This window comes from Micropterus salmoides, unplaced genomic scaffold, assembly GCF_014851395.1.
Source record: "Micropterus salmoides isolate LMB-PRFRI ecotype aquatic unplaced genomic scaffold, ASM1485139v1 Ms_hic_scaffold_21, whole genome shotgun sequence".
Classification (NCBI taxonomy): Eukaryota; Metazoa; Chordata; class Actinopteri; order Centrarchiformes; family Centrarchidae; genus Micropterus; species Micropterus salmoides.
Genome location: NW_024041262.1, coordinates 12,454,945 through 12,480,209, shown reverse-complemented (window position 1 = coordinate 12,480,209; position 25,265 = coordinate 12,454,945). Strand labels below are relative to the sequence as shown.

At 40.3% G+C, this 25,265-nt stretch overlaps 2 protein-coding genes across 8 annotated transcripts in view; one reads left to right on the top strand and one right to left on the bottom strand.

The window, feature by feature from the left end:
* The window catches only part of LOC119916127 (myosin-binding protein C, fast-type-like), a 23,681-nt gene extending 6,781 nt beyond the window's left edge, over positions 1-16,900 (top strand). For 3 of the 7 annotated variants that reach the window (XM_038736024.1, XM_038736023.1, XM_038736020.1), the window contains 26 exons: positions 6,156-6,224; positions 6,328-6,476; positions 6,573-6,690; positions 6,802-6,850; positions 7,088-7,147; positions 7,261-7,427; positions 7,564-7,696; positions 8,286-8,410; positions 8,531-8,636; positions 9,600-9,766; positions 10,139-10,304; positions 10,449-10,555; positions 10,654-10,683; positions 10,833-10,975; positions 12,462-12,621; positions 12,779-12,883; positions 13,022-13,210; positions 13,314-13,448; positions 13,723-13,890; positions 14,072-14,160; positions 14,969-15,164; positions 15,282-15,421; positions 15,559-15,718; positions 15,884-16,020; positions 16,265-16,451; positions 16,748-16,900. In XM_038736024.1, the coding sequence (XP_038591952.1) occupies positions 6,156-6,224; positions 6,328-6,476; positions 6,573-6,690; positions 6,802-6,850; positions 7,088-7,147; positions 7,261-7,427; positions 7,564-7,696; positions 8,286-8,410; positions 8,531-8,636; positions 9,600-9,766; positions 10,139-10,304; positions 10,449-10,555; positions 10,654-10,683; positions 10,833-10,975; positions 12,462-12,621; positions 12,779-12,883; positions 13,022-13,210; positions 13,314-13,448; positions 13,723-13,890; positions 14,072-14,160; positions 14,969-15,164; positions 15,282-15,421; positions 15,559-15,718; positions 15,884-16,020; positions 16,265-16,451; positions 16,748-16,773 (3,281 nt within the window). In that variant the 3' untranslated portion in view covers positions 16,774-16,900. Of the gene's footprint in view, positions 1-642; positions 667-6,155; positions 6,225-6,327; positions 6,477-6,572; positions 6,691-6,801; positions 6,851-7,087; positions 7,148-7,260; positions 7,428-7,563; positions 7,697-8,285; positions 8,411-8,530; positions 8,637-9,599; positions 9,767-10,138; positions 10,305-10,448; positions 10,556-10,653; positions 10,684-10,832; positions 10,976-12,461; positions 12,622-12,778; positions 12,884-13,021; positions 13,211-13,313; positions 13,449-13,722; positions 13,891-14,071; positions 14,161-14,968; positions 15,165-15,281; positions 15,422-15,558; positions 15,719-15,883; positions 16,021-16,264; positions 16,452-16,747 lie in introns of all 7 variants that reach the window. The other 4 variants (XM_038736022.1, XM_038736019.1, XM_038736021.1 and 1 more) reach the window with 2 other exon arrangements.
* LOC119916128 (testicular acid phosphatase homolog) lies at positions 16,892-25,265 on the bottom strand. The gene is made up of 12 exons (XM_038736025.1): positions 24,977-25,265; positions 24,589-24,719; positions 23,293-23,388; positions 22,477-22,563; positions 21,285-21,440; positions 20,925-21,023; positions 19,067-19,162; positions 18,447-18,579; positions 18,074-18,156; positions 17,849-17,955; positions 17,407-17,588; positions 16,892-17,226 (listed from the first exon to the last, which is right to left on the bottom strand). The coding sequence occupies exons 2-12, from the start codon at positions 24,676-24,678 to the stop codon at positions 17,117-17,119; spliced, it is 1,239 nt and encodes a 412-aa protein (XP_038591953.1). The 5' UTR covers positions 24,679-24,719; positions 24,977-25,265; the 3' UTR covers positions 16,892-17,116.

Below are 25,265 nucleotides of genomic sequence, written 5' to 3'. Positions count from 1 at the left end.
TTCTGTTTTAATATGTTCGTCTATGTAATCCGTCGAATGTATTCACATACGAGTGCATACATTTGCCACACTGTGTTAAAATTATAGTATCTGCATGACTAAATTCAAAGATCTTTCCGGTTGGTCTCAGGTGACCTGCATATAATTTCATTATCTATTTTTGTACACCCTAAAAATACAATAATAAGTATGCAAATGAAGATATAATAAATATGCTTGTGGTTAAGTAAGTGACTGCTCATGTTGTTATGACATGGATAACAAGATTATACACTTCATGTTGAATGCCTTATGTTGTTTTTCATCGTTGGACTGATAAATACATATACTGTGTAGTATATGGTACGTGTGAACTTAGCCTTGGTTTTCTGTTGTAGTTTTCTAATATACTGTTACGATCTGTATTTTAAGTTCATGTGTTCTATTTATCCATGTGTGTATTTCTGAATGAAGTAACAGTAAACATATCAAAGGAAAACATTTGTACTTGGTGGATTTTTTTATAAATTTATCTGGTGCATGTTGCTTCTGTTTTATATTTGTTTATTGGTCTCTGTTGCAACTATGCGTCATCTCTTGTGCAAAAACATGCATTTGCTTCCTAGTTGCTTTTTTCATGTATGTTTGCTTCATTGTCTGCAGCAGAATCAGAAGCTGAGTGGGATGGTAAGAAAAGAGCAACGTTCATATTGACTTGTCTGATGATAATTTAGTTTTGACCCTCTATAAGTTTGGTTTGAGTGGTATTATGTGCTAGTCAACATGTCACATAATATATAAAGTGTTAAGTGAACCTGGGTCTATTTTATTATTTGAAATCCTTTTGACTACTTCTATTTGGACTGAAATTACAGCATGAAAAATAGTTCCTGTTCAAATGGCTCGGACAAAGCCACACAACACTATTCCAGCCATGATTTGTGTGTCAGCTAACATTAAATGACTTGCCCACAGACATTCAGCTAAAGGCGCCAACGTATGTTGTTGTTGTTATGTTAGCTATAGTAGCAGGAGAGTTGTTAGCATCACTGTCTGGAGCTGGTGAGCTGGTGAGCTGGCTCTCGGAATTCATCTTGTCATCTCTGCATGTTACATTTGCAGTAGCAACTGTAGTGACAGTTGGTTAACCCACAACCTAGCTAACGTTGATTACAGTACTTGTTGTGTTGTTGTTCACTCTATATAATGGAATTTGTCATGATGTTATTTCTCCAGAATCGCATACCCCACCTTTTAAAATGAAAACTCTGCTGTAGTATGCCACAGAGCTGCTAGCGAGATTCAAAATGTAAAATGTAACAAGTATGCAGAGTAGCTCTGCTTGCCTCGATGCTCATATCTTACAGATCCCATGAAAATCCCTGCTGAAAATCCCCCTCAGAGCTTGCAGCTTCTTGCAACTCGCCACACCTCGGGCCTACAACTCAGCAGAGCCTCAGAAAACAAAAAGCTGAGTGGTCTCCTTTGCAGTTTAATCAGTGATGCAATCCTTCTCATTTACCTGTTGTGTCCTCTACCGCTGGTATCCACTGATACTGCCAGACATCGCACTGAAATTATGTTCGATAAGAACTTTCAGAATTTGTTTCTCCATATGAAGAGTGCTGCTCACCCTATCTGTGACCTTTGATACCAGCTCTCTTTTGCCTCTGTCCCTCTGGCAATGTAAACGATGAGAGTGGAAACACATCTGTGGTTCGTGTCTGACAGTCATTGCAGAACAATGGCAGCTGCTGCTTCTAACATACCAAGTGTCATCAGATGTGATGACACTTTTATAGTTGTCCTCAATTTAACATTATGCAGTAAGGACAAGGAAAGCTAAAGTCATCTAAGATATCATAGTCAGCACATCAAACTCCAAACCAGTTTGGCAAGTTCTGTATACTGGGTCATGTCTCATGCTTTATCTGAAGCCCAAAGTCCTGTAGATTGTCTACTAACTAAACCATGGTTGTACATTACAACCATGCCATGTGACTCATAAACCACCTGTCTAAAAATTTTTAGTGTTGCACCACAACTCAGGTTTTACAAGTGAAATTCAGGAACTGTTAAGCGCATCACAAAGCTGTCCCTGACTGCCATGATCTTTCTAGGGCACAGCTCCCAGAGCAATGTGTTTGACTTTTGCTCTGTCTGGACTGATGAGGAGTAAATTGGATAGAGAAGGACTGTGAAGTGCCAAGACTTCAGAGATGATGGCTGCTCATCCAGTGCAGTTCCCTCCAAATGTATGTGAAATGTCCTGTACCTGCTGTGCCTAAGGGGTGACACAAACATTAGCAAGCTTTGCGTTTTCCCACTTGGACACCTGGGTTAGGCTTAACCAGTGGCAATAGTGGCAAGTGAGAATCCCTTAATCTTCTATGCAGTACATATTATCACCTGTTGAGGAAAGGTCTGTAGCTTTACCCAGATAGCCTGGAAGGCCAAAAGGATGGCCAAATTGTCCATCATGGCTGCTTCCTTTTTAGGCTATTTGGCCAGTGTGGAAATACTTGGATCATGGGCTTTGGTGCATGCAGAGGACAGGTGGGTAGCAACAAATCCTTCCAAAGGGTGCATGGCTGCTTTATGTCCTCACAACGAGGTTGCTATCTTGGGGAGGTTGGCTGCAGAGCTGGAACTTGCCCTGAAATATGGCCTGCTGAGCGGAGAGAGCGGTCAAGCAGCCAAGGTGAGGTCATTAAATGTTAAGTTTGGTTACTGTCCTGTATGTCATTTCCAAAAATTTCTTGGGAAATGGGTCCTGTGATGCTAGTCCTGCCACAGCTTCTTCCTATCTATTTATCTCTCCTTAGCAGTTAAGAGTTAAGTGCACATTTCATCATCTTTCTTGTCTGTCATTAAAGCCCGTCACTGAATGTGGGGCAGACGATCCAGGCGGAGCTCTGGGAGAGCTGTGACAATTATTGTGGAAAGAAAAGAAGCGCGCAGCGGCAGACATGACTAGGGGAAAAGTGGAGAATGAAACAAAGAGGGAAAAGGGCTCAGCAAATACAAATTCGGCACAATAAGAACACAATGGATTGTTCTTATATCAGCCATGTGACCTCACCTAGTGGGAGCGCTATTTCTCTTGAGCTTCCACCTTGTTGTGTCCACAGACAGGCGTTGTTTGTGTGTGCATGGTGATTCGATTTAACACAACATTTTAGCTTGTTGGAAGGATGGCTAGAAAGATAGCTTAATCCAAAGAGAACAGCTGCAGACGGAAAACTGAGATGTGCTTTTCTTTGGTCAGAATTAGCTTAGATGCCAGGCCATCCAAGTCAGATTTTAGCCATGGGAACAGTCTTATACAAATTAATCTGCCATTTACTTTAGTTGAAATTGTGTTTTTGCCATTTACACTACTGGAAAGGAGAGATGTTTGAGGCAGGAGAAGAAAATGAGTAAAAAAGATACAACGTGTTTGAAACTTAATGGCTTTATCAGTGTAGTGTAAATGTGACACCTGCAAATGCACAAAATGAAAAACACACTTTTGACCTGATAAGGATCCTTAAATTGTCTCCTGGTGGCTACACAGAGTTTGTGATATTAAGTCCTTGCGTTGGAGATACTCTTGGTTAATTATTTTAATTACAAAGAAGCATACTCAATGTACACTGTGTAGGAGGACATTTTTACTTTATGTACTTGCCATTGATTTTGGTTAGATTTTTCGTGTCTACCATTTGTTTGATCTCCAGTCCTGACTGCAGAGTGGGAATTGCACCACACTGAGTTTGCCGTCACTGGGTCTATTAGAGTGGATTTTCTGTGTGGGAAGTGCTTATCATGCCAATGCTGTTTAAAGCCATACCCATGGGGGTATAATGTGTGTGGAGGATTATCATCACTTGGCCAACTACAGATGGTTTTGGGGACTTGCAATAGTATTGCTAAGGAAGTTGCATCCAATTTCTTAACAAAAAAAGAGAGGGAGAAATTCCTGCCATGGAAACATTTTGAATGTGATAAGAGCATAAGTGTACAGTTTGTCCAGAGTTGCATTAGTTAAAGGGTATCTTGAGAAGGAAATGCAACAAACTCAAATTATTATATTCATAACACATCAATACTCTAAACTAGAGATGCAACAATTAGTCAGTTATCCCATTAGTTGTCAACAATTAAATAAATCACCAACTATTTGATAATCATTTAATCGCTTAGAGTATTTTATTTTATTTTTTTAAGAAAAAAAGGTATTTAGTACATAATTTTCTGATTCCAGCTTCTTAAATGTGAATATTTTTCTGATTCTGAACTGAATATCTTTGGGTTTGGGACAAAACTGGACATCTGAGGACGTTATCTGGGGCTCTGGGAAACACTTATCAACATTCTTCACCATTTTCTGGACTAAACAACTAATGGATTAATCGAGAAAATGATAGACAGATTAAGCGATAATGATTATTATTATTATTATTACTTACAATTATTATTATAATAATTGTTAGTTGCAGCCCTACTCTAAACAAAATCGTTATTATCAACAATGTCTTTTTAAGTCACACTTTTAATTTAATTTAGTTTAATTAGGTGGCATGGCGTGCACATGCTCTGTATAGAGTAAAGTAATTGTCACACGCGGCCTTGTAAGATCAGTCCAAATAGGTAATCAAAGTAATTTCAATTTATCCCAAGTTCAGTGATTAAATCAGTAATCAGCCCATCTGATTACTTTCTGTTTTGATTGATAACAGCCATGATCTTATCTCCACGTGTAAAATTCTGTGTTGATTGCATTTCACTGTGTGGTGTGTTAATGTAATAATTCTACAGAATAATCATTCTGTAATTGCTGCTCACTTGCCTTGTTTTACCTGACTTATGGTACAGTATGACATTCAGTTGTTATACTTCCATATGTTAAATTGGATATTTGTTTTTCCCATCTGATGCAAACCCTGCAGAGGAAAGATAGGGTGATATGAAGGCACAGTGCAGGACTGTTACTATATACTGCATGCAAATGTAATGTAATGAAGTGCACATGTAAACATTCATTGTGTTGTTATGTGGTAGTCAAACATCATGCCCAAAGACAATGTCATATTTCTGAGCGTTTGGCTGTGTATGGTTAATTAATTCTTTAATTAGATTTATTAAGGCAAGGTATAAACTGAGGATGACTAGTATGATGAGGATGATGTAGTATGACTTTATTTAGATGCTAATGTTAATGCACCTTGAATGCTAAATCTTTGATATGGGTAGAAGGTGCTGATGCATGGGAGTCAGCGGGTGCGCTTGCAAGAAGTTTTATACTTAGCACAGTCAGAGTTCATTAACACATTCTGGACCTTGTAATTGGTAATGATACTTTGCTGTAGAGATCACGTATCACTAGAGCGTTTGCTTGCCTGAATACATGAAATATCCACATTGGCTTCTTGTCCTTCTTGTATGTGTTTTGAGCCGAGGAAATGTGTGTAGAGTGTTGTACTGGTCAGGTGACTTTGTGTTCTGTTGTGTTAGAAGATGTTCAATGCAATGGTCTCATTAGCTTTAACTTCTTGCTACTGTACATACAGGATCACATTGAGAAAAACACAAACCACAAAAGAACAGCACATAAGTAGTACCTGTCAATAATGACTTCCGTATATTAATATATTACAATGATGTAAGAGGAAGTTTTAGACATACGTATGGTTGATCTTATTAGTCAAGAATGCCAGAACAGGTGTAAAACTGCAGGAAGTAATTACATTACATTAGGAAGAGAAGCACACACTGCAATGATACAATTGGTTTTGGTGTATAGTATAGTATTATAGCTTTTAAAAATGCATTTTTTGTGATTTGATTTAGCATTTGTAAATGATAACATACAGCTAGAGCTAAGCAAGTAAATGCAACATTGTTTTTTTTTATGTCAGTATGTTGTACACGTTAGCAGAAACAGTTAACTGTCCTTTTAAACAACCTTTTTTTGTTATGTTTCATATACTGGATACTGTACAGTCTGTGTGCAGGTGTGATTCAGAAAAGTATGGTTCATTTCACCTTGTCCTCTGCACTTCCATTTCTTTTATACTGTAGATGTTGCCAGTGCCATTTAAGAGCTCATGTATGTTTGTTTTCAGTGCTTGTCTTAGCTGAATCCATCAAAATTGATTTCAAAATTGATTTTTGTTTTTCCTCCTCCTTTTCAGAGCAAGGGTCAACTGAGCTCACTGGGCTCTTCGTTGAAAAGCCCCCAGAAAATGTCATCGCTGTTACAGGTTAGAAACGTTAACAGGATGGATGATGGAAACATTAACAATCCATCATGTGTAACCTGACCACATAATGTTGTTTGAGTTAATTGTTGTTTGTGAATCGCAGGAATGGATGTCACTTTAATAGCCAGGGTTGACTCAAGCACCCTGACAAGAAAACCCACCATGAAATGGCTGAAAGGCAAGTGGATGGATCTTGGCAGCAAAGCTGGGAAACATATGCAGTTCAAAGAAACTTATGACAGAAATACCAAGGTTTGTGTGTTAGACAGAAACAGTTTATGTACTGTGCCACCTGATCCTCTTCCTTCAGAAATAACTAAGAAGTAATTATGTTATACCACCCTCCAGATCTATACTTACGAAATGAAGATTATCAAAGTGGTCCCTGGAGATGCTGGGGGCTACAGGTGTGAGGTAACGGCAAAGGACAAGTGTGACAGCTCTACTTTTGAGATCTCTGTTGAGTGTGAGTAAAAACTGACCCTGGCCTGCTGAGACTGCCATAGATTCCATACGTGCTGATGTTTTGATCTGATCCGGCCCTAATGTGCGTTCTCTGCAACTTCTCTTGTGACAGCTGCACAGCAGGAGGAGCAGACAGATATTTTGTCTGCCTTCAAGAGAGCGTAAGTGCACTGGGGTTTGCATTTCAGCTGGTCTCGGTAATCTAGTATGTGCACTTCTGAGAATACACCAGAGGGAAAATGCACGCATAGATTATTTATAAAATTTTCCAGTGTGTGTGTGTGAGAGAATGTCTTTCAGCACAGATGGTATATGACCATATAGTACATTTAATGTTATTCCAGAAGATATTTCTGCTCTTGTTGCACTGTATGCTTTGTATGTTTCCATACACATAGGGATGCTGGAGAGGACGAGGGAGAACTGGATTTCAGTGCTCTGCTAAAAGCCACTAAGAAGTGAGAAGCTGAGTGTTATTTGTTTTGTAAAATCAGACGCACAGTGGGATTGTTATCGTTTTTTGCTTTTCCAGTCCCAATTACATACATATGCCCTTTTCCTTGACTGACAGAAAGAAGAAACCTCAGAAAGAGGAACCAGAGATAGATGTGTGGGAATTGCTCAAGAATGCCCATCCGAGCGAGTATGAGAAAATCGCCTTTGAGTATGGCATCACTGACCTGAGGGGCATGCTGAAACGTCTGAAAAAGATGAAGGTCGAGCCCAAGCATAGCGAGGGTAAGTCAGGTCAAGCAGGGAATTAGGATTAGGTGGTGAGAGCAGGGGAGACAAGTAGACAAGAGGAAACTGGACACAGAAAATAAAAGAAGGGGGGTTTTGTGAGCTGATGAGTTGTTAATTCTTCATTTTCTAGCTTTCCTGAAGAAGCTTGAATCTTGCTACTCAGTGGAAAAGGGCAAGAAAATCGTCCTGAGGTGTGAGGTGGTCGATCCCGACATCCAGGTCAAATGGTTGAAGAATGGCCAGGAGATCAAACCCTCAGCCAAGTACATGCTTAAGAGCACATACACACACACACACACACACACACACACCTATCATTAGTTCACATAGACCTTTTTCACAAGCTCCATGCAAGACTTTTGCTTAATTAGACAGTAGTGTTAGGATCTATCATATCAATCAAGCTCCGATGGACTTGATGGGCAGTGTTGAATATATCAAACTAAAATTATCCATACTACAAAGTTACGCTGAGACGATTCTGCCATCAACATGTTTTATTTTTAGGCAGTCATAAGGAACCTCCCAGAGGTTTAACCATATCACACTGCCAAAGCATATTTACCTCATTTAAACCAATGCAGATACACTCCCAGGACAAACACCCCTCATTCCTAGGTTCTATGGCTTAGGTGAAAACTGAAATGCACAAGCTGGATCTGTAAAAATACAGTCTTTCTTAAACTTGGTAACATCAACTTAAATAAAAATTTTTAAATCTAATTTAAGAGTTAGAGTTGCTAAGAGTTGTTTTCGTTAAGCTTATTTTAAGACATTTGTACTAAAACATGGCTCATAAATGGCTTGATGAGCTGATTCAGCACTCTGTTTAACCCTTACTCACTTTTCAAGGTATGTGATGGAGGCGATTGGGAATGTCAGAACACTTACCATCAATAAGGCGACCCTGTCTGATGACGCTGCATATGAGTGTGTGGTGGGCGAGGACAAGTGTTTCACAGAGGTGTTTGTCAAAGGTGCAGCGTCTCCCCCCCCCCCCTTTTTTGACATTTCATCAGCAGTAAAAATATGGATGTAATTGATGTGAATTTGTAAACCTTATGACATCACACAACATCCCTCTCTGCTCTGCCCAGAGCCCCCTGTGACCATCACCAAGCTGATGGATGACTATCATGTGGTTGTTGGAGAGAGAGTGGAGTTTGAGATTGAGGTGTCGGAGGAGGGCGCCCACGTCATGTGGTCAGTATATCATACATTCAACTATTACTTGTGCAGAAACAAAGAAAGTCTGTTGTCCTGTTTTTTCATAAAATTATTGGTTTTCATTTGGGGAAATCACAGTTCGATGACAAGCTTGGAGATGTCGGCTTTTTCCAACAACCTACTTACACATAGCAGCATCACCTTGGTAAATTTTGATCCTTTGCTTTTAGAAATAAGAAACTCAGAAATAAGAACTGTTTTTACAGTTTCTGTTGTCATGCTGTTGTGGATGCACAGCTGTCTGTCTCTCACATTGTCCGAGATTATGATGGTGTCATCCACACTATTTGCATGCATCTACCCCCACCCTAAAACACACTTGTACACATCACTGCATTCTTTGTCAAAGTGCAGGCTGGCCTCTCTATGTACAAGAAGCATCACTGCATGCGGTCTATTAATCAAGTTCTTCTAGATAGACATCTATGTATCTTCACTTCTCACAGGGTGGTCTGGAACTTATTCTGCTTCTACAGTGAATAAAAAGTCGGCTTTGTTCAAGCTGCTCGAGCTAGATTTCTTGATTTCTTTGCCTGTGTTTTAATGGGATTTCTGTATTTTCTTTTTCTTCACTATCCCTTTTACGTGTAAATAAAGCTCGAAAGGACAAATAAATACATATTAAGTAGCATGTGTTAGCAGTGTTCTATATTATACAAAATGAGAGATGAAAATGCACAAAGGCGATGGAAGATTTCAAGGTGTATGTATACATACAAGCACAAACAAGTACATGCTTTATTTTTGCACTTTCCCATTGATGAATGCAAAGCCCATTCATATTTTTCAAAGCAGTTTTTTAGCAGTCACTGAATGGTGGAAATATAGTGTAATGTAAATTTACACCAGTCTCGGGCTCACTTACTATTACTATTTTGTATCAAACATTTAGCAGTGATGTGTTTCAAATAGATGTGCTCATTGAATATTCCTTCTTAGGTTTTTTGAGGACATAGAGCTTCACAAAGATAAAGATTCCAAGTATCGCTTCAAAAAGGATGGAAGGAAACACACGATGATTATCCATGAGGCTACGCTGGATGACATTGGAATGTACCACGCTTGGACAAATGGGGGGCACACCAAAGGAGAGCTGGAGGTGGAAGGTACCACTTAAAAATATTATATTCTTATTGTGGACTAAAATAAAAATAAAAGCTAATAATTATTATTTATTTTAATTTAGTTTGTCATGAAGAAAATCAAAGATGTTACATTAATGTATAGACTTCATTTTATATAGATTTATATTTAGTCTGGGTTGTCTGTCATTTAAATGCATGCTGTTCAGTGCTGAGGGTGCAGCTGAATTTAACTGCTGGCCTAAGGGCTTAACACCTCTCTTTTCAAACAAGCTAACAGCTCATGGCAGTGGGTGTCAAGATGTTGCCATCATGAACCTCCCTCTCCCCCTACCTTCACACACACTCTCTCCCCTGCCTGAACGGTGCTCTTGTGGTTTCCGATGTCTTATTCAGAAAAACAACTGGAGGTGTTGCAGGACATTGCTGATCTGACAGTCAGGGCAGCAGAACAGGCGTTGTTCAAATGTGAGGTGTCTGATGACAAGGTCACAGGAAAGTGGTACAAAGATGGAGTGGAGGTCCTGCCAAGCGATCGTATCAGAATGACTCACGTTGGAAGGTACAAGGACATATGAGTTGATTCAAAAACATCTGAAGGTCATTTCTCATAACTGAGCATCAAGCACGTTCTGTGTTTATCTAAATGCTTATTACATGAGGCAGATGTTTTACCCTACATGATGTCTTCTCTTGCTTGTTTCAGGTTTCATCGGCTGTTTATTGATGACGTGAAGCCAGAGGATGCTGGAGACTACACATTTGTTCCTGATGGATACGCTCTGTCACTTTCTGCCAAGCTCAACTTCTTGGGTGAGAAAGACAGAATGATTTCAAAGGTGCTATCATAGATGCATTAATCACGAGCAGCTTGCGTGATATTGTAATGTCTTTTTTTTCTCTCAATACAGAAATTAAGATTGACTATGTGCCTAGACAAGGTAGGTAGCCTTTAAATTACCCCTGTTCATAAATTAAATTAAATTTTAATGAAATAAAAACTATTTTTAGTCTTGTATAGTTAACATCTCAAACCCACCATACACACACTGTCTGTCTCTCTCTCTCTTTCTCTTTGTACAATAACTAGATCCTCCAAAGATCCACCTGGACACCACTGGAAACATGGTGTCCCAAAACACCATCATTGTGGTGGCAGGCAACAAGCTCCGTCTGGATGTGGAGATCACAGGAGAGCCAGCACCCACCGTTGTTTGGTCAAAGGGAGATAAAGTAAGCATGTGACAAGTGAAGGGTCACAGAATATATCACACGGTGCTCACTAAATACATACAGTATGTTAATTTTGAATTGCATATCTTGTCAAACATACAAACATTTATCAGAGATAAGTCATCCAGAAACCATAATCCAGAAAGGGGGAAATATTTTGTCCCCACAGGCAGCTAATGGCATAGTGGCACAGTGCAAAGAAAGAGGGCCCTCTTTTTGTAAACAGGATATGTCCTTTGCTTCCTTTTGAAGCCACAATATATGGCACTTTAGCGGCCTAAGTGACCACTGGTAAGCCCAAGTGCTGCCATAGTCTCCCTCAGGTCAACTCAAGCTGCCCATTAATGCCCCTATGATTGACCCAAATGCCCCTGTGATTTGCTCGAGGTCTATCTGCCAGTTAAGGAATGTAAATAAGTAGATTTACTCAAGTACTGTACTTAGTTACAGTTCTGAGATACTTGTGCTCTGCTTAAGTATTTCACAGCCTTGGCTAAAGAAAATGTACAACTGTAATATGTTAGGGCGGGTTCACACCAACCTTAAGTTGGTTGTTTTTTTTTTTGTATTATTCTTTACACTTGTTAAAGCACTTTGTAACTTGTTTTTGAAAAGTGCTCTACAAATAAGGATTATTATTATTATATTATTATTAATTAGTCTGGTTGAACACGAACCCTGGAGCATTTACCCCCTTGGTGCGCTTTGTTTGGGCTGTTGTGAACGTGGTGCAGACCGAACAACCACTCTCAGGTCGCCTCTAAGAGGTGGTCTTGGACTGCTGTCAAGTGAACTCTGGAGCGGTTCATTTCTGGTGTGAACACCATTCGAGCCAATAACGGGAAGAGTACTATTCTATTTCTCATTTCATTGGTTAAAAAAAACATTTTCTCATCCTGATTTGGTGACTGGTAAACTAGTAGCGTGTTTAATACCAAGATGTCGACTAACAGGGGATAGCCCTAGGCTCACGACGAAGTGAAATGCCTCCTGCATATTTGTGCTGAAGAGATCGTTTCTCAATTACTAGAGAAGGTGCATAAAAACACTCAGGTATTCATAATATTGAGCGATGAAATGAAAGAGAATGGATTCCAGCAATGTATTGAGTAGTGTTGTGTGGAAGTTAAATGAACTGCGTCATCAGTACATCAAAGTACTAGTATGTAAGTATTTGGAGGGGTTGGTTTTTTTACCCGCCGACTGTGTGACCAATAATCAAACGCCATTTTCACCACAATTTTTGGACCATTTGAGTTTTGCCTTTATGAACGCAAACCGGACCAGCTGGAAAATTTATATGTGCAATTTATCATCCTCACGGTGGTTTGATTCAGGAACAGGATCGTTAGGTGTGAACATCCAAAATACATGCTGTCCCATTTAGTTCCGCTGGACCCAGATGTTTTTTCCTTAAGATAAAATTGTTGGTTGCTTCAAAATTACCCTTCATGGTGCTTAGACGCTACAATTTCCTGTTTGGTAGCCAATTACAGAGAATGAAGGGCGTGTTAGGGTGGAGGCAAGGAAAGACCTGAGCTGCTTCGTCATAGAGGGGGCAGAGAGGGACGATGAGGGCAACTACACCATCTGTGTGACCAACCCTGCCGGAGAAGACAAGGCTGTGCTGTTTGTGAAGATTGTGGGTTAGTGAAGATTTTGTGATAATGTCAGCAGGTGTTAATGTTAACACAGCTGTGCTGTAATGTTTTTAACCATTCACCAGTTTTCAAATATGTCATAAAACTACTATAGTGTAAACTTCTCTGGTATATTTTAAAACAAACTGTATTCTTATTTTAGATGTACCTGACCCCCCTGAGCATGTCAAATGCATGTCAGTGGGAGAGGACTGCGCCACCATCACTTGGGAGCCTCCTAAATTTGATGGAGGTGCTCCAGTCAAAGGTAAAGGACGGCTTTTGTCTTAGCCTTTTCATATTTAATTGGCTGGGCACATGGAATATTAATTTAATTTCTATGTGTATTGTGTCTTAAATTATTAGTCTGCCCATGTTGATTCTTTCTCTGTTTATCCTCCATCAGGTTATCTCATGGAGAGGAAGAAGAAGGGCTCTTCCAGATGGACAAAGCTCAACTTTGACGTATATGATTCGACCACATATGAGGCTAAGAGGATGATTGAAGGTGTTCTGTATGAGATGAGGGTTTTTGCTGTCAACAGCATTGGCTTGTCTCAACCAAGTCTCAACTCCAAACCCTTCATGCCTATCGGTACGTATCACAGCCATCTTTGAACCATCTTTCCTCCCTTTGTGCATCATGTTTCGTCAGTCAGACCAGCGATCTCCTGTGTCTCTTTTTCTGTCACCCTCAGCCCCAACTAGTGAGCCAATGCGCCTGTCAGTGCATGACGTGACAGACAGCACATGCAGCCTCAAGTGGCTCGCCCCAGAGAAGATTGGAGCTGGGGGCTTGGATGGCTATGTTATTGAATACTGCAAGGAAGGAGGTGATAAAACCTAACATTCTGTTAACATTATAATTTGTGACATTTACATTCATTGACACTTTCAAAACAAATTTTAACTTGAGGACATTTATCAAATAGCTGAAGTGACTCAGTTTTTAAAATGCTACAGCTCATAATTAATAATGGTAATTTATGTCTAAAACAGATATAATACTATCACAATGAATATATGTAATTAGAGGACAACAACATAATAAGTCCCAAGATTCAAATATCACTGTGATTTACTGCATGTAATTCTATTTTATTTCAGCCACTGAGTGGGTGGTGGCCAACCAGGAACTTTGTGAGAGACAGGGATTTGTGGTGCGTGGCCTCCCTGTGGGAGAGAAGATCAACTTTAGGGTGGTGGCAGTAAATATCGCTGGACGCAGTCCACCTGCTATACTGTCGCAGCCTGTCACCATCCGTGAGATCATGGGTGAGCCAGTCAGCTTTAGTTGTGAAAAGACCAGTCAGAGTACTTGTTATCATATTTTATGATTTATACTGTATATCATATTCAGTCATAGCATGAAGGATTGAATTTTATGGTTTATAAATACGGATGCTTTCTTTCAGAGTATCATACAGTGTTTTTTAATTGCCCTTTTATGCTTTAGAACACCCTAAGATCCGCCTCCCTCGTGATCTGAGAACCAAGTACATCAGGAAAGTAGGCGAAAAGATCAACCTGACTGTCCCCTTCCAGGTTAGAAACATGTTCAGGTTCTTTTATCGTCATGTTCAAATCAATTACAGTGAAGTGACATCCATGTATCAGCGCGTTGTGAGTAAAGCGTCAAACAAACTTGTTTAATATTTTGGGATGAAAGTCTCCGTTAACAGCTGTGCTAAGTGCTAAAATATATGATATAATAATAATTTCCAGTGGGGAAAATACGGTCAGGATGCATTAAAATGCAGATTAGTTTTATAATTGTGCAGTGAATTGCCTTAAGTTTCTAATCGTTGAGCTGTAAGAACATTTGGGAATTTGTTGTTGCTGTGAGTCAGAGTAACAAATATAGGCATTATATCTCAACCAATTGTACACATCTAACTCTGTTTACAGGTGTTGGGGGTACTACTGCATATGTGAAAAAGTTGCATAAAGCCTTTTGTGGCTCCATAGGGAGCTGCATTGAATAAAAAAGACAATATATCTGTTTGTACTGCATCGATTTTACTTTTTTTGCTGTCCATTGACAATGTTCAAGTGTGTGTTATGTTAAATCAGTCACGTACTCTTTTAATGGGAAAAGCCAGAAACCGGGAGAATCTTTAGGCATGATTCTCCCGTTCCTGTTCATAATCAGTTCACGCACAGTGATTATGTTTCTGTTAAAGATCTTTACTTTCAAATACTATATTTTGTCAGCTAACACATTAGACATTATCATTGACAACAAAAGACTAGATTTTTTCATTTTGCCATGAATCATTTTGGAAGTGTAAATGTTACATCTTTCCAAAAATCCCTTCTATCTTGGATAATGGATCATTGTTGGGTCTTACAGGGCAAACCACGCCCTGTCGCAACCTGGTACAAGGATGGTCAAGCCCTTGACCCCAAGATGGTCAACGTTCGTAACTCAAATGTGGACTCCATCCTCTTCATCCGCTCAGCAGAGAGAGAGCACTCTGGAAAATATGAGCTGGTGCTACAGATCGAGAACATGGAGGACAGGGCCACCGTTGACATCAGAATTGTTGGTAAGGTCTCTGCGATTGGAAACATCCATTTCTTCTTGTGGTGGTCTACTTTGTCTGTATCACAGTTAAACAAATGAAGTGTACTGAACATCTGACGCTGAAGTTTAACCTATTCAGATAAGCCTGGACCTCCTGTGAACGTCAGAGTGACAGACGTCTGGGGCTTCAATGCAGCGCTGGAGTGGGAGCCTCCCAAGGACAATGGCAACTGTGAGATTACTGGATACACCATCCAGAAGGCAGACATGAAGACTAAGGTGAGAGAGGGAGAAGGGGCAGCGTTTCAAATCCACATCATCCCCACAAAATGTCTGGTTAGGGCCAATAATAAGCAAGTCAAGCCAGTGTTTGATGTGGAAACGTTGCTTGTTCCTTATGCTCAATCTCTGATCAGGAATGGTTCACCGTTTATGAGCACAACAGACGGACAAACTGCACGGCTTCAGATCTGATCATGGGCAACGAATACATGTTCCGCGTCTACAGTGAAAACCTCTGTGGCCTGAGTGAGGAGCCGCGCCAAAGCAAGAACACGGCTGTCATTGCCAAGACAGGTGTGACTGTGCATGCACGTGTGTATGTACAGTACAGTATCCATGTATGTGCTTGTAGTGTGAATTGTGTTTTACTTGAGCATCGGAGATGTCAAACACGATGTGCCACTGCTCTGATTTATGGGGGTTGACTAGGTTTGCCTGCCCTTCCACTCTTTTCCATAGGCCTGGTGTGCAAAGAAACCCCCTACAAGGAGAAGGACCTGTCCTGTGTGCCCAAGTTTACTCAGCCTCTGGTTGACAGATCTGTAGTGGCCGGTTACAGCACTGCCATCAGCTGCGCCGTCAAAGGTTTCCCCAGGGTAAACATGCATGTTAAAGAAGCCTGTGGAGCGTGATTTACTGGACGAGGCTGACAGTGTCAGTTGTCATAAGCAAATGAAAGTCAGAGTATATGCAGATTTACAGCAGTAGCCTTTCTTATCATGTTTAGCAACAATCTGATCAGGACAAAACATTTTATAAAAATAAATCGACTTTATCTAATCTAAGAATTAGATTTATTGCACCTGATTATTTATTATTATTTATCTTGCCACATCATAGCCTAAAATTATCTGGATGAAGAACAAGATGATCATCGGTGAGGATCCCAAGTACTTGATGCAGAACAACCAGGGAGTGCTGACCCTCAACATTCGCAAGCCAAGCACCTTTGACGGAGGCAAATACTCCTGCATGGCTGTCAATGAACTGGGCAAGGATGAAGTGGAGTGCAAGCTGGATGTACATGGTACGAACAAATTGGAGCAGAGGGCTGCAAGGTGGGAGGGGAGGGCTGATGGGGGGAAGGAGCCTTATTAATCTGAGTGCAAGATAAGTCTCATGTCTCAGTGCAGACAATTATTAGGTGGTTAGTTCTGACTATGTGATACACAATCAACGTCACAAAATTGTTTGAATATGGTTATGAAAAGGGTTCATTGATTATTACCAAAATACATTACAACACGGTACATGCCATTACATTTTGGCTCATTTCAACAAAACTCATCATCAACCCTCATCATTTGTCCTTTTTTCCCACAGTTGTCACAGACCCGGACAAGAAGTGAGAAACTCAACAGCAACGAATGTGAAATGATATGAACCAAACAGTGAATGAACAGTGACTGTCAGTATGTAGCCTACACACTGTCAAGAGTGAATCAAATAAAATTTAGTCATGCCTGCTACAAATAATTGTGTGCTTTGAATATGTTTTTTTTCTGTTATAAAATACTTCATTACTTTTCATGCACATCATATTTATTATTTTAGTCACACAAACATAATTCATAGAAGCAGAGCTTGCGAACCCACACATGATCAGAAATATTAAAATACATGGCACATGGCTGTTTCCACAGCTGAGAGGCACCTTTCTGTATTTTGGCACATGTGTGACAGCCGTCTGTACTACACCTCCCTGGAGTAGTGCGCTCTCCTCCTGCGGATTGCCACTACTATGCTGAACAATAGCGCCACTGCAAGGAGACCCACAGCCACTGCAAGAGCTGTTATGACACCTGTGGGAGACAACAAACCTGTTTAGGTACATTTGAATATAGTACATGAAAATCCCCACACCAGTCCCTTTAGTGAATACAGGAATAAACATATTGCAGTGAAACCTTAGTAATGCCAAAATATGTGTTGAAGCAAATAGAAGTCAGTGCACTGGGAAAAGAAAACATCTACTTCTTCACCTGTGCTTGACCATCGTGTCCTAAACCCGCACTCAACCTCCCAGTCTTCTGCTGCTACGTCCCGCACCAGCTCGGTAAACATTGGCAAAGGGCACGGGTTCAACCCGTTGCATCCTGGCACAGGGTTGGGGTAGGGGTCGCGCCAGGACTCATTGCGGTAATACAGCTCCAGAGAATAGGAACTGGGAATTTATTAGGATTAACACAATGAGATGGCACACAGTTGTGGTAAATGTTATGTAAATGTTTTCGTCATGTGCTAATTTGGCCACTGCAGTCGCGGATGGCTGCCAGGTTGTCATCGAATTGAAAAGGAAAGCAGAAATGTACTTGGTTTGGTGCAGCTAAACAGTGGGCTGCAATTACTCAAAATATGGTGTATTTTGTCAATCTGACCTAGAAAATTAAATATGCAAAAGTAACGTTGGCGGGACGTAATTACCCATCATTCTCCTGGTAGAACTCAAAGAGTTGACAGGCAGCATAAGGGGGAAGAAGGCCGTTGTACACGTCCAGAGCCGCCTGGAGGGTGATGAGTGTAGAGTCGTGCTGAAATGAGAAAACATCACAGCAGTAATACACACGGAGGTGAGGAAATACAGCATGGGAAACAGCAGTTTGCATAACAGATTATAAATGTGTGTATATGCCCAAATGTTGAACTCACAGCAGAGTACATAATGAATTTGAGAGTGCTCCCTTGCTCTACGGCCCTGGAGAAATTCCTCAGGATGGCATTCAGTAAGACCCCTGGTAAATTAACACATCAACAGTGCAAATGAAATAATCCCAGGCACCAACACAATCCTTTTGACCTTATTGAGTATCTTGTCTTAGCGCCATAATCATCTTTGTCCCATTAGCTCATATGTGCTAATATGCTTGTGGGAAACCCAACCCAGCACTTTACACTGTCTGAGGCGTAAACAAAGCCTCTGCCAGCAGTCACGATATTAGATACACTGAGCCTTTTAACTCTAATAACATTTTTTTTCCCAGAACAGTGCTATAAATTAATTGCCTATAATGTGAATCCTCACCTCCCGAAAGCCTGGCCTTCTCTTTTCGTTTGTGACTGAGGATGCTGTACATGACCTCAAATGATGCCACTCTCTTCAGGGTGTCCAGAACATCTTGGGTGGCCCAGCGTGGTAGAGTCAAGTTATGGATCCTCTGCACAAGCAAATAACATTTATTACCCTGCATCAGGCTAATAATCACATTACACAGCACATGAACCGTAACAAAAGGGCTTTAAATGGCTGTATTTCATCGTTTCTATTATCCTGGCTATTTTTAGCGCCAGTCTGAAGATAACAGATGCTCATTTTGCAAGTGTGAATGAGTGTATTCAACCTGGCCTAGAATCCACCCATCTCATAATGCTTTAATTATCATTTCAATATGTTGTTCTATTCATGTCGTACTGTATGTATAAAATGATTTCCCCACGCTCCAGCCCCCTCCCCATCTCTCTGCAGACGCACTGAAGAAAACAGATCCCTTCTCTATTCCTTCTTCCTGTTTAACGCTCACTGCTCTACAGCTGGTGTTTGTATCAGTAATTGAAGCATTTGTAAACTGCAGAATACAGATAGTATACAAGCTTCATTGTGTATTTGTGTGTGTCTATACGCTTGCTGTGTAGTATCAAGTATACCTGACATGTAAGAGTGTCGTAGACTCGCCATATTTTTTTGCCAACCAGTTTGGAGATGGGATATCCAGTGTGGTTGGAAAGTCCCTCCACAAAGTACTGCAAAGAAAAGCAATACAATATATATATATCAGATACATTACAAGTAAAGGTTCTGCATTCAAAATCCATCTTAAGTTGAAGTACAGACCTATTAGAAGGAAAATACTTCAGAGTAAAACTTCAGGAAAATGTCCCCAGTGACTGATATAATTGAACAGGGGCGGCTTGTCCATTAGGGCGACTGGGCGACGCACCGCCAAGCCGGGAAAGGCATGGGATATTTTTCTCACACTTTCTACCACACTGTTAGTGAGCAGTGACTGTTTTTGACAGTTTGTCTCTGAATATCGCTGTCCAATCAGCGTCAAGTCGTGTTCCGTGGAGTCCCACCTCTTTTGGGGCGAATTCAGTATGGTTGTAAATCACCCAGATCTCTCTCATAGACTTTCATGTAAAGGCAGTTTTTTCGAGCTGCGATCGCTGTGTTGTTGTGTCGGGAGATGCGGCGGTGAGTAAGACACAGTATAAATAATATATGTAATTTGTTAAGCTTTGAGGAGAGGAAAAGTCCGCTAGCCACTAGGCTAATTTATGCTCCGTAAAATGCGAGAGGCTAAGCTAATAACTGTGACTGTAAAAAAACATTGATAGTTATTATTAATTGCCCCCCCTGAGAGATTTGGCAGGAGCTGCCACTGTAATTGAATGTTACTGTTGAAGATGGTCCAAGGTGGCGCTAGTTTTAACTACTTTTTACACAGTTTAGGTAGTTTATTCCAGTGGTTCTCAGCCTAGGGGTTGGGCCCCTTTAAAGTGTTGCAAATAAATCTGGAGGTTCGTGAGATGATTAGCGAGGTACTGAAGATGAACAAGTTCTGCAACCAAGATTTTTATTCATATTTTGGACTTTAGTTTTTGCCTTTTTTACTTTCATTACTTACAAGTCATTTAAATGAGGTGAGGTGATAATGTTCAAAGAAAAAAGACCTAAATTAGCCATTTTTACCAGTAAACTTTGTTGGTTGTTGTAATAGATGCACCAGTAACATTCCTCCACATTTATTTAAGTCTTTAAAATCACAGACATTAGTTGGTTAATTTTATGCGTTAGTATTGTTTTGTGATTGTTTGTAAGTTCAACCTTTGGTCAGAGCACACAGTGAAAAATTACACCATTTTGGTTCTTGTATCCAACTTACAGGTACTGTGCCTCCAGCAGAGGGTGTTCAAATTCAATGCAGAACCTCAAACACCACCTTAATAGGCCGCACATGGGACTCCGTTTAATTAAAACATTTTCATTGTAATTCTTAATCTAATTCAATCCAACCGTTAATTAGCTTCTCTGAGAATGTGAGAGAAATTGCACTGCACAGTTTTTTCTAGGCACTGGAGTCACTGTGCCTGAGAAAATCACTGAGAGGACATGATGTCTACAGCATAACTAACACGTCCACTGGAGGTGCTGATAACGTTGGCACCAGCAACTGTGAAGTATATATTTTTCACTGTTTTAACAAAAAATGTGCATTTCACAGTGTTTGTTCATTTACAAATCAAGGCATGGAACAGCAGAATAGAAGCAGCTGAGGCAAGTAAAGGTGGGCTATTATTCACAGCTAATTTGATTATATAACAATGTGATGATGAAAACAACAGAGTTACAAACAAGTTTTTGTGCTTGACAGGCACATGACTCATGGAAAAGTGATGTTTAACACAAACTAAGCTGTGAGCAGAACGTTCACGTCATTGAACAGATGCTGAGGATGAGTTACAGTACACTGTATTTTGAGTCTTCTTCTGTGGTTTGTCTCACCTGGTGAGCCCTGAGGAACCTCTGGTAGGGCGCACTCTCAAAGGTCTCCGTCATCAGCGCTCTGAACCTTGGACAGTCTTTGCCTGGAGACTTCAACAGCTTGAGAAATCGAAAACAACAGCACATCAGTGGAAATAATTCACATTTACTGCAGGTACTGTAAGTCTTCTGGGCACAATTATATGTTCATTTCACACTTTAAAACAGTGGGGAATTTCAGCACACCAGGTTCACAGCTGAGGTGAACAAGACAACAACACGGAGCTGCAGAGAAAAACACACATAAACGAGGACAGGTCTCTATTTAGTTGTGTATGGCTGCTGTGTGAAAGGAAATATTTATGTGGCTCACCAGCCCACCTTGTCATGGGCCCTGGGGATGGTGTGCACTGGAATAGGCCGCCACAGTAACTGGGGCATGATGGGAGGCGGGCGCCTGGTTGGGGTGAACATCCCAGCAAGGCAGGCCTGGGCACTCATCAGAGTGCGGTCATAGTCAGTGCTCCGGACATATATCTGTTGGAAACATGGAGGGAATGCTGTATTAAAATGTATCCATACCACTGTCTACTGTGTCCTTCCACTCAGGCTCAGTTTGCTTTTTATAGAAAGTGGAGATGCACTGGGAAACTCAAAGGGATTGCATTGCAAAAAAAATGCGCAATAAATGCACCCAGCAAAACAGTAGTGTATCATGAGTGAGCTGTATTTATCCCAAGTCAACTGAGGTATTCCCTTAAAATGACTAGGAGGGGAGTCAGAAGAGATCCAAATGGATGCGAGAGGGAGGGGGAAAAAGATCTCTTTTACAATGATCTCTTCTGACATCAGCCTTCGCTCATCTATATCTCTCTGTCACCCAGTGTCAGGTTTTTGCGCACAATAAATCACGCTGATAAGGTTGGATGTTCCTGTGATGCCGAGAATGTCCCCCCCCTTTGTCAAATTAAAACAGACATGGCAGCGCAGGGAAAGGTACAGTACAAGTTGACTGAGACTTGCGCAACAAATCGCCAATGACAGGTACTAAGAAGAGTTGTTATTTTTGTGGTAATTGCATGTTATCTGAGAGAGGGAAGAGAGGACTGAACACAAGGATGGAGAGAGAGGGGTTGAGAGAGAGCGGAAGAAAAAAAGGAAGACAGTGAGTATTAAGGAAACAGAGGAAGGAATACAAAATTATATCTTTATAATGACAGTATGCTGAGCATGCAACCCGGCGGCACATTGAGCCGACATGCATGCTGCCAGCTATGTGCATGGAGCCCAGGGGCAAGATTACCCCACATGTAACAGCATTACAAGGCCATGGCAGTGATATCACCAATATGAGTCATGCTCATTAACGTGTATGTGTGTGTGTGTGTGTATGTTGTTATAGCCATTAACTGGCTGGCCACACATGAACCCGGCTTTTGACATGTTGGAGGGAGGCAACAGCATTAGGTGACACTGGAGCACACTGGCTCACAGGGGATGCTAGCTAACTAAGGGCAGGGGGGAAAAAAACAGAAGTTCACACACACATTTATGCATACATAAATACGCTTACCTCTTTGTTGTTGTAATCTTCACTGAGAAAGTTTCCGTAACGCCTCCTCAGAAATCTGCCCAGCTCAAACTGTTGTTTCATGCCCAGCTGAAAGGAAAATTGCAGCACTATTCATTTTTGTCAATTCTGACCTTTTGCTGAAGATTTGGCAGATTTAAGGTCAAATTCAACTTATTTACATAAAATATGAAATTTCTGCAGGGCCTCATAGTCAGAAATATTTCAGTGTATTCACTGTAAACAAGCTAATTGCCTGAAAGCAGAACAGCGTCACAGTAGAAAGGACTTTAATTAAAAGTGTGCAACGAGCTTTTCTTCCATCTCAAGACTGAAACATATCATCCTGTGTGTTGTACATGTCAAGAGAAATGTACTGTAATTTTTTACACCACATCCAAAGCTACTGCCCCCAGACCTATGGAGATACAAAAGGAGCTTAGACTTATGCCTTCATTGTACTCATTCTGTAAATCCTCTTCTGTAAATGCATACCTTGTCAAATATTTTGACATTAGTTTTTATCCTACATTTTTGTCACCCAAGTTCACACTGGGATAGGCTCCAGTACGGTGGCCCTGAGCTGCAAAACTCAACAACACCATAACAAAATAGAAAACTCAACAGCATTTCACAAAACGGTTTTATAAATTCTGTTGTGTTTTCTGTTTATTACTTGTGTTTTCTAATTTGCGAATGGGTTTTCAGAAATAATTTGTTGTAGTATTTTCAGTTTTGTTGTTGTGTTGTCTTTAATATTGTTTTTTGCACCTCAGGGCTGCCATACACCAGCCCATACTCCACAGTAACACACAGTACCTCAGTCAGCTGTCCGAAGCCCTGAGCCCACACCTCCTCCCCGTGAGGATCCCTGGGATACGACTCAATAGGTGATCGATCGCCATGCCGGAAAACCTTAAAGTCATAACAGATTATGTCACATGGATTCAGATGCCATGCTGCTGTGCCAGCCATTATGCTGTGTACTTGAGGGAAATATCCACCCTGATACAGAAGTCAGAAATAGAAAACTGTGATCTTGGACAGTTCCAAGTCTGGATTTGAGACATTGTGATGATGCCATCAAGACACAAATGCTAGAGCTGCAGCTTCAGTATTATTAACCTGAGGACTCACTTTCTGAGCAGTGACATGACACACAGGTTGATTAAACTGGATTATGGACACATCTGATTCACTCCTGTAAAACCTCAAGAAAAAGCAAACCACAAGGTCAAGTCAACAAAGTCATGGTTTGCGTTTGGGGATAATTTGTATTTTCCAATACTCACTGTCTTTTTGAAAGCAAAACACCTTCCAAGGGTTGAACCGGAATTGAACTAAACCGAACTATTCTTGACTAACCAAAATCGTTGAATTAAAACACGTTTACGAATTATTTATAAATAATAATATTTAATTATAGATTAAATTAAATTATTTCACAGATTGCAAAGACACTGATGAAGCAGTTACCTATATATTTAAGTTAGTAGATAGCAAGTAAAGCGAGCCCTTACTTTAGTAAAAATGGTAACTTTCAAGCTGCATTATAGATTAATTTGTATTTTAATATTAAATAAAGTGATAAAACACTAGTGTGATATATGAAGTCCCAGTTAATACGCCTAAAAGAGATTCATAAATTCACAAAACATTATCACATCATTCATAGAAAACATTTGTGATTTTCATTTTCACTTAAATCCTTCAAATGTCTTTTTCATTGTATCATGGAACTATGGGGTAAAAGAAAGATATGCAAAGAGGTTTTTGAACAAAGCAGTAGTGTCTGGGAAAGATATGCTTGACACTGTACTCAAAGTAATCCTTTGTGACATAAATGTGTAAATATAATAATGCTCACTGAGCAGAAAAACACAGTGTAATCAGCAACAACGCACAGTAATGTCACTCTTATGTGATCTAAAGTGGCTTCCAGATAATGTTAAAATTCCAGCATTCAACAAATAAACCTTGTCAGTGACATACAGGCATTTTGCATGTGATTACACTGTTGTAAAACAGCTTAAGGTGAAACCTACAATGCTATGTTCAAATGATAGTAGTATTAGTTATGTACACAAATAAAGTAGGGGAAATGGGTAGACTTACAGCTATGACAAACTTCAGCACCCGGCACTCAGTCAAGCAGGTGCAACAGAGAAGGAATATACAGCCCAAACTTTTCTGGAACGTCCTCATCTTTTTGACTTGCCGATCTATACCTCCTTCACAGAGTTCCGCTGCTTACACGAGGGAAAAAATGTCAAGAAATGTGTAAAAGGCCATTAGAAGCAAAGCATAGTCAATATTTCGAGGTTGTGCAAAATGTGTATTCTACATTAGTCATATTACATGTAAAATAATGTTTGGTCTTTTCATAAAATACTAAAACATTGCAGTCCAGTATTCATTAAGAATATATAAATGCAATGACATATACAGTAGAGTACATGCACAACAAAATCAGCAGATCAAGTAGATAAACATATACACTTACATCAACATACTTGTTCACACGTTTTGCTGTTTTAGTCAAACGAGTTACGAACAGAAGCGGACTGCTGGGCATCCCAAATCTTCAGTCATACCCAGATTGACATTAAGTGCATGTTCCAGTAAAGGAGGGAATGCTTTTATAGCCCTCCTACCTGACCTCGTGTCTCTCTCTCCCCTGGGATTCTGGTCCCAATCTACTTCATCGTTGACTAGAGTCTAAATCACTGTCCTTAGCAATTCCCCGCTGTGCAGTGACATTGATATTTGAGGCATCTTTTGAACTTAACGAT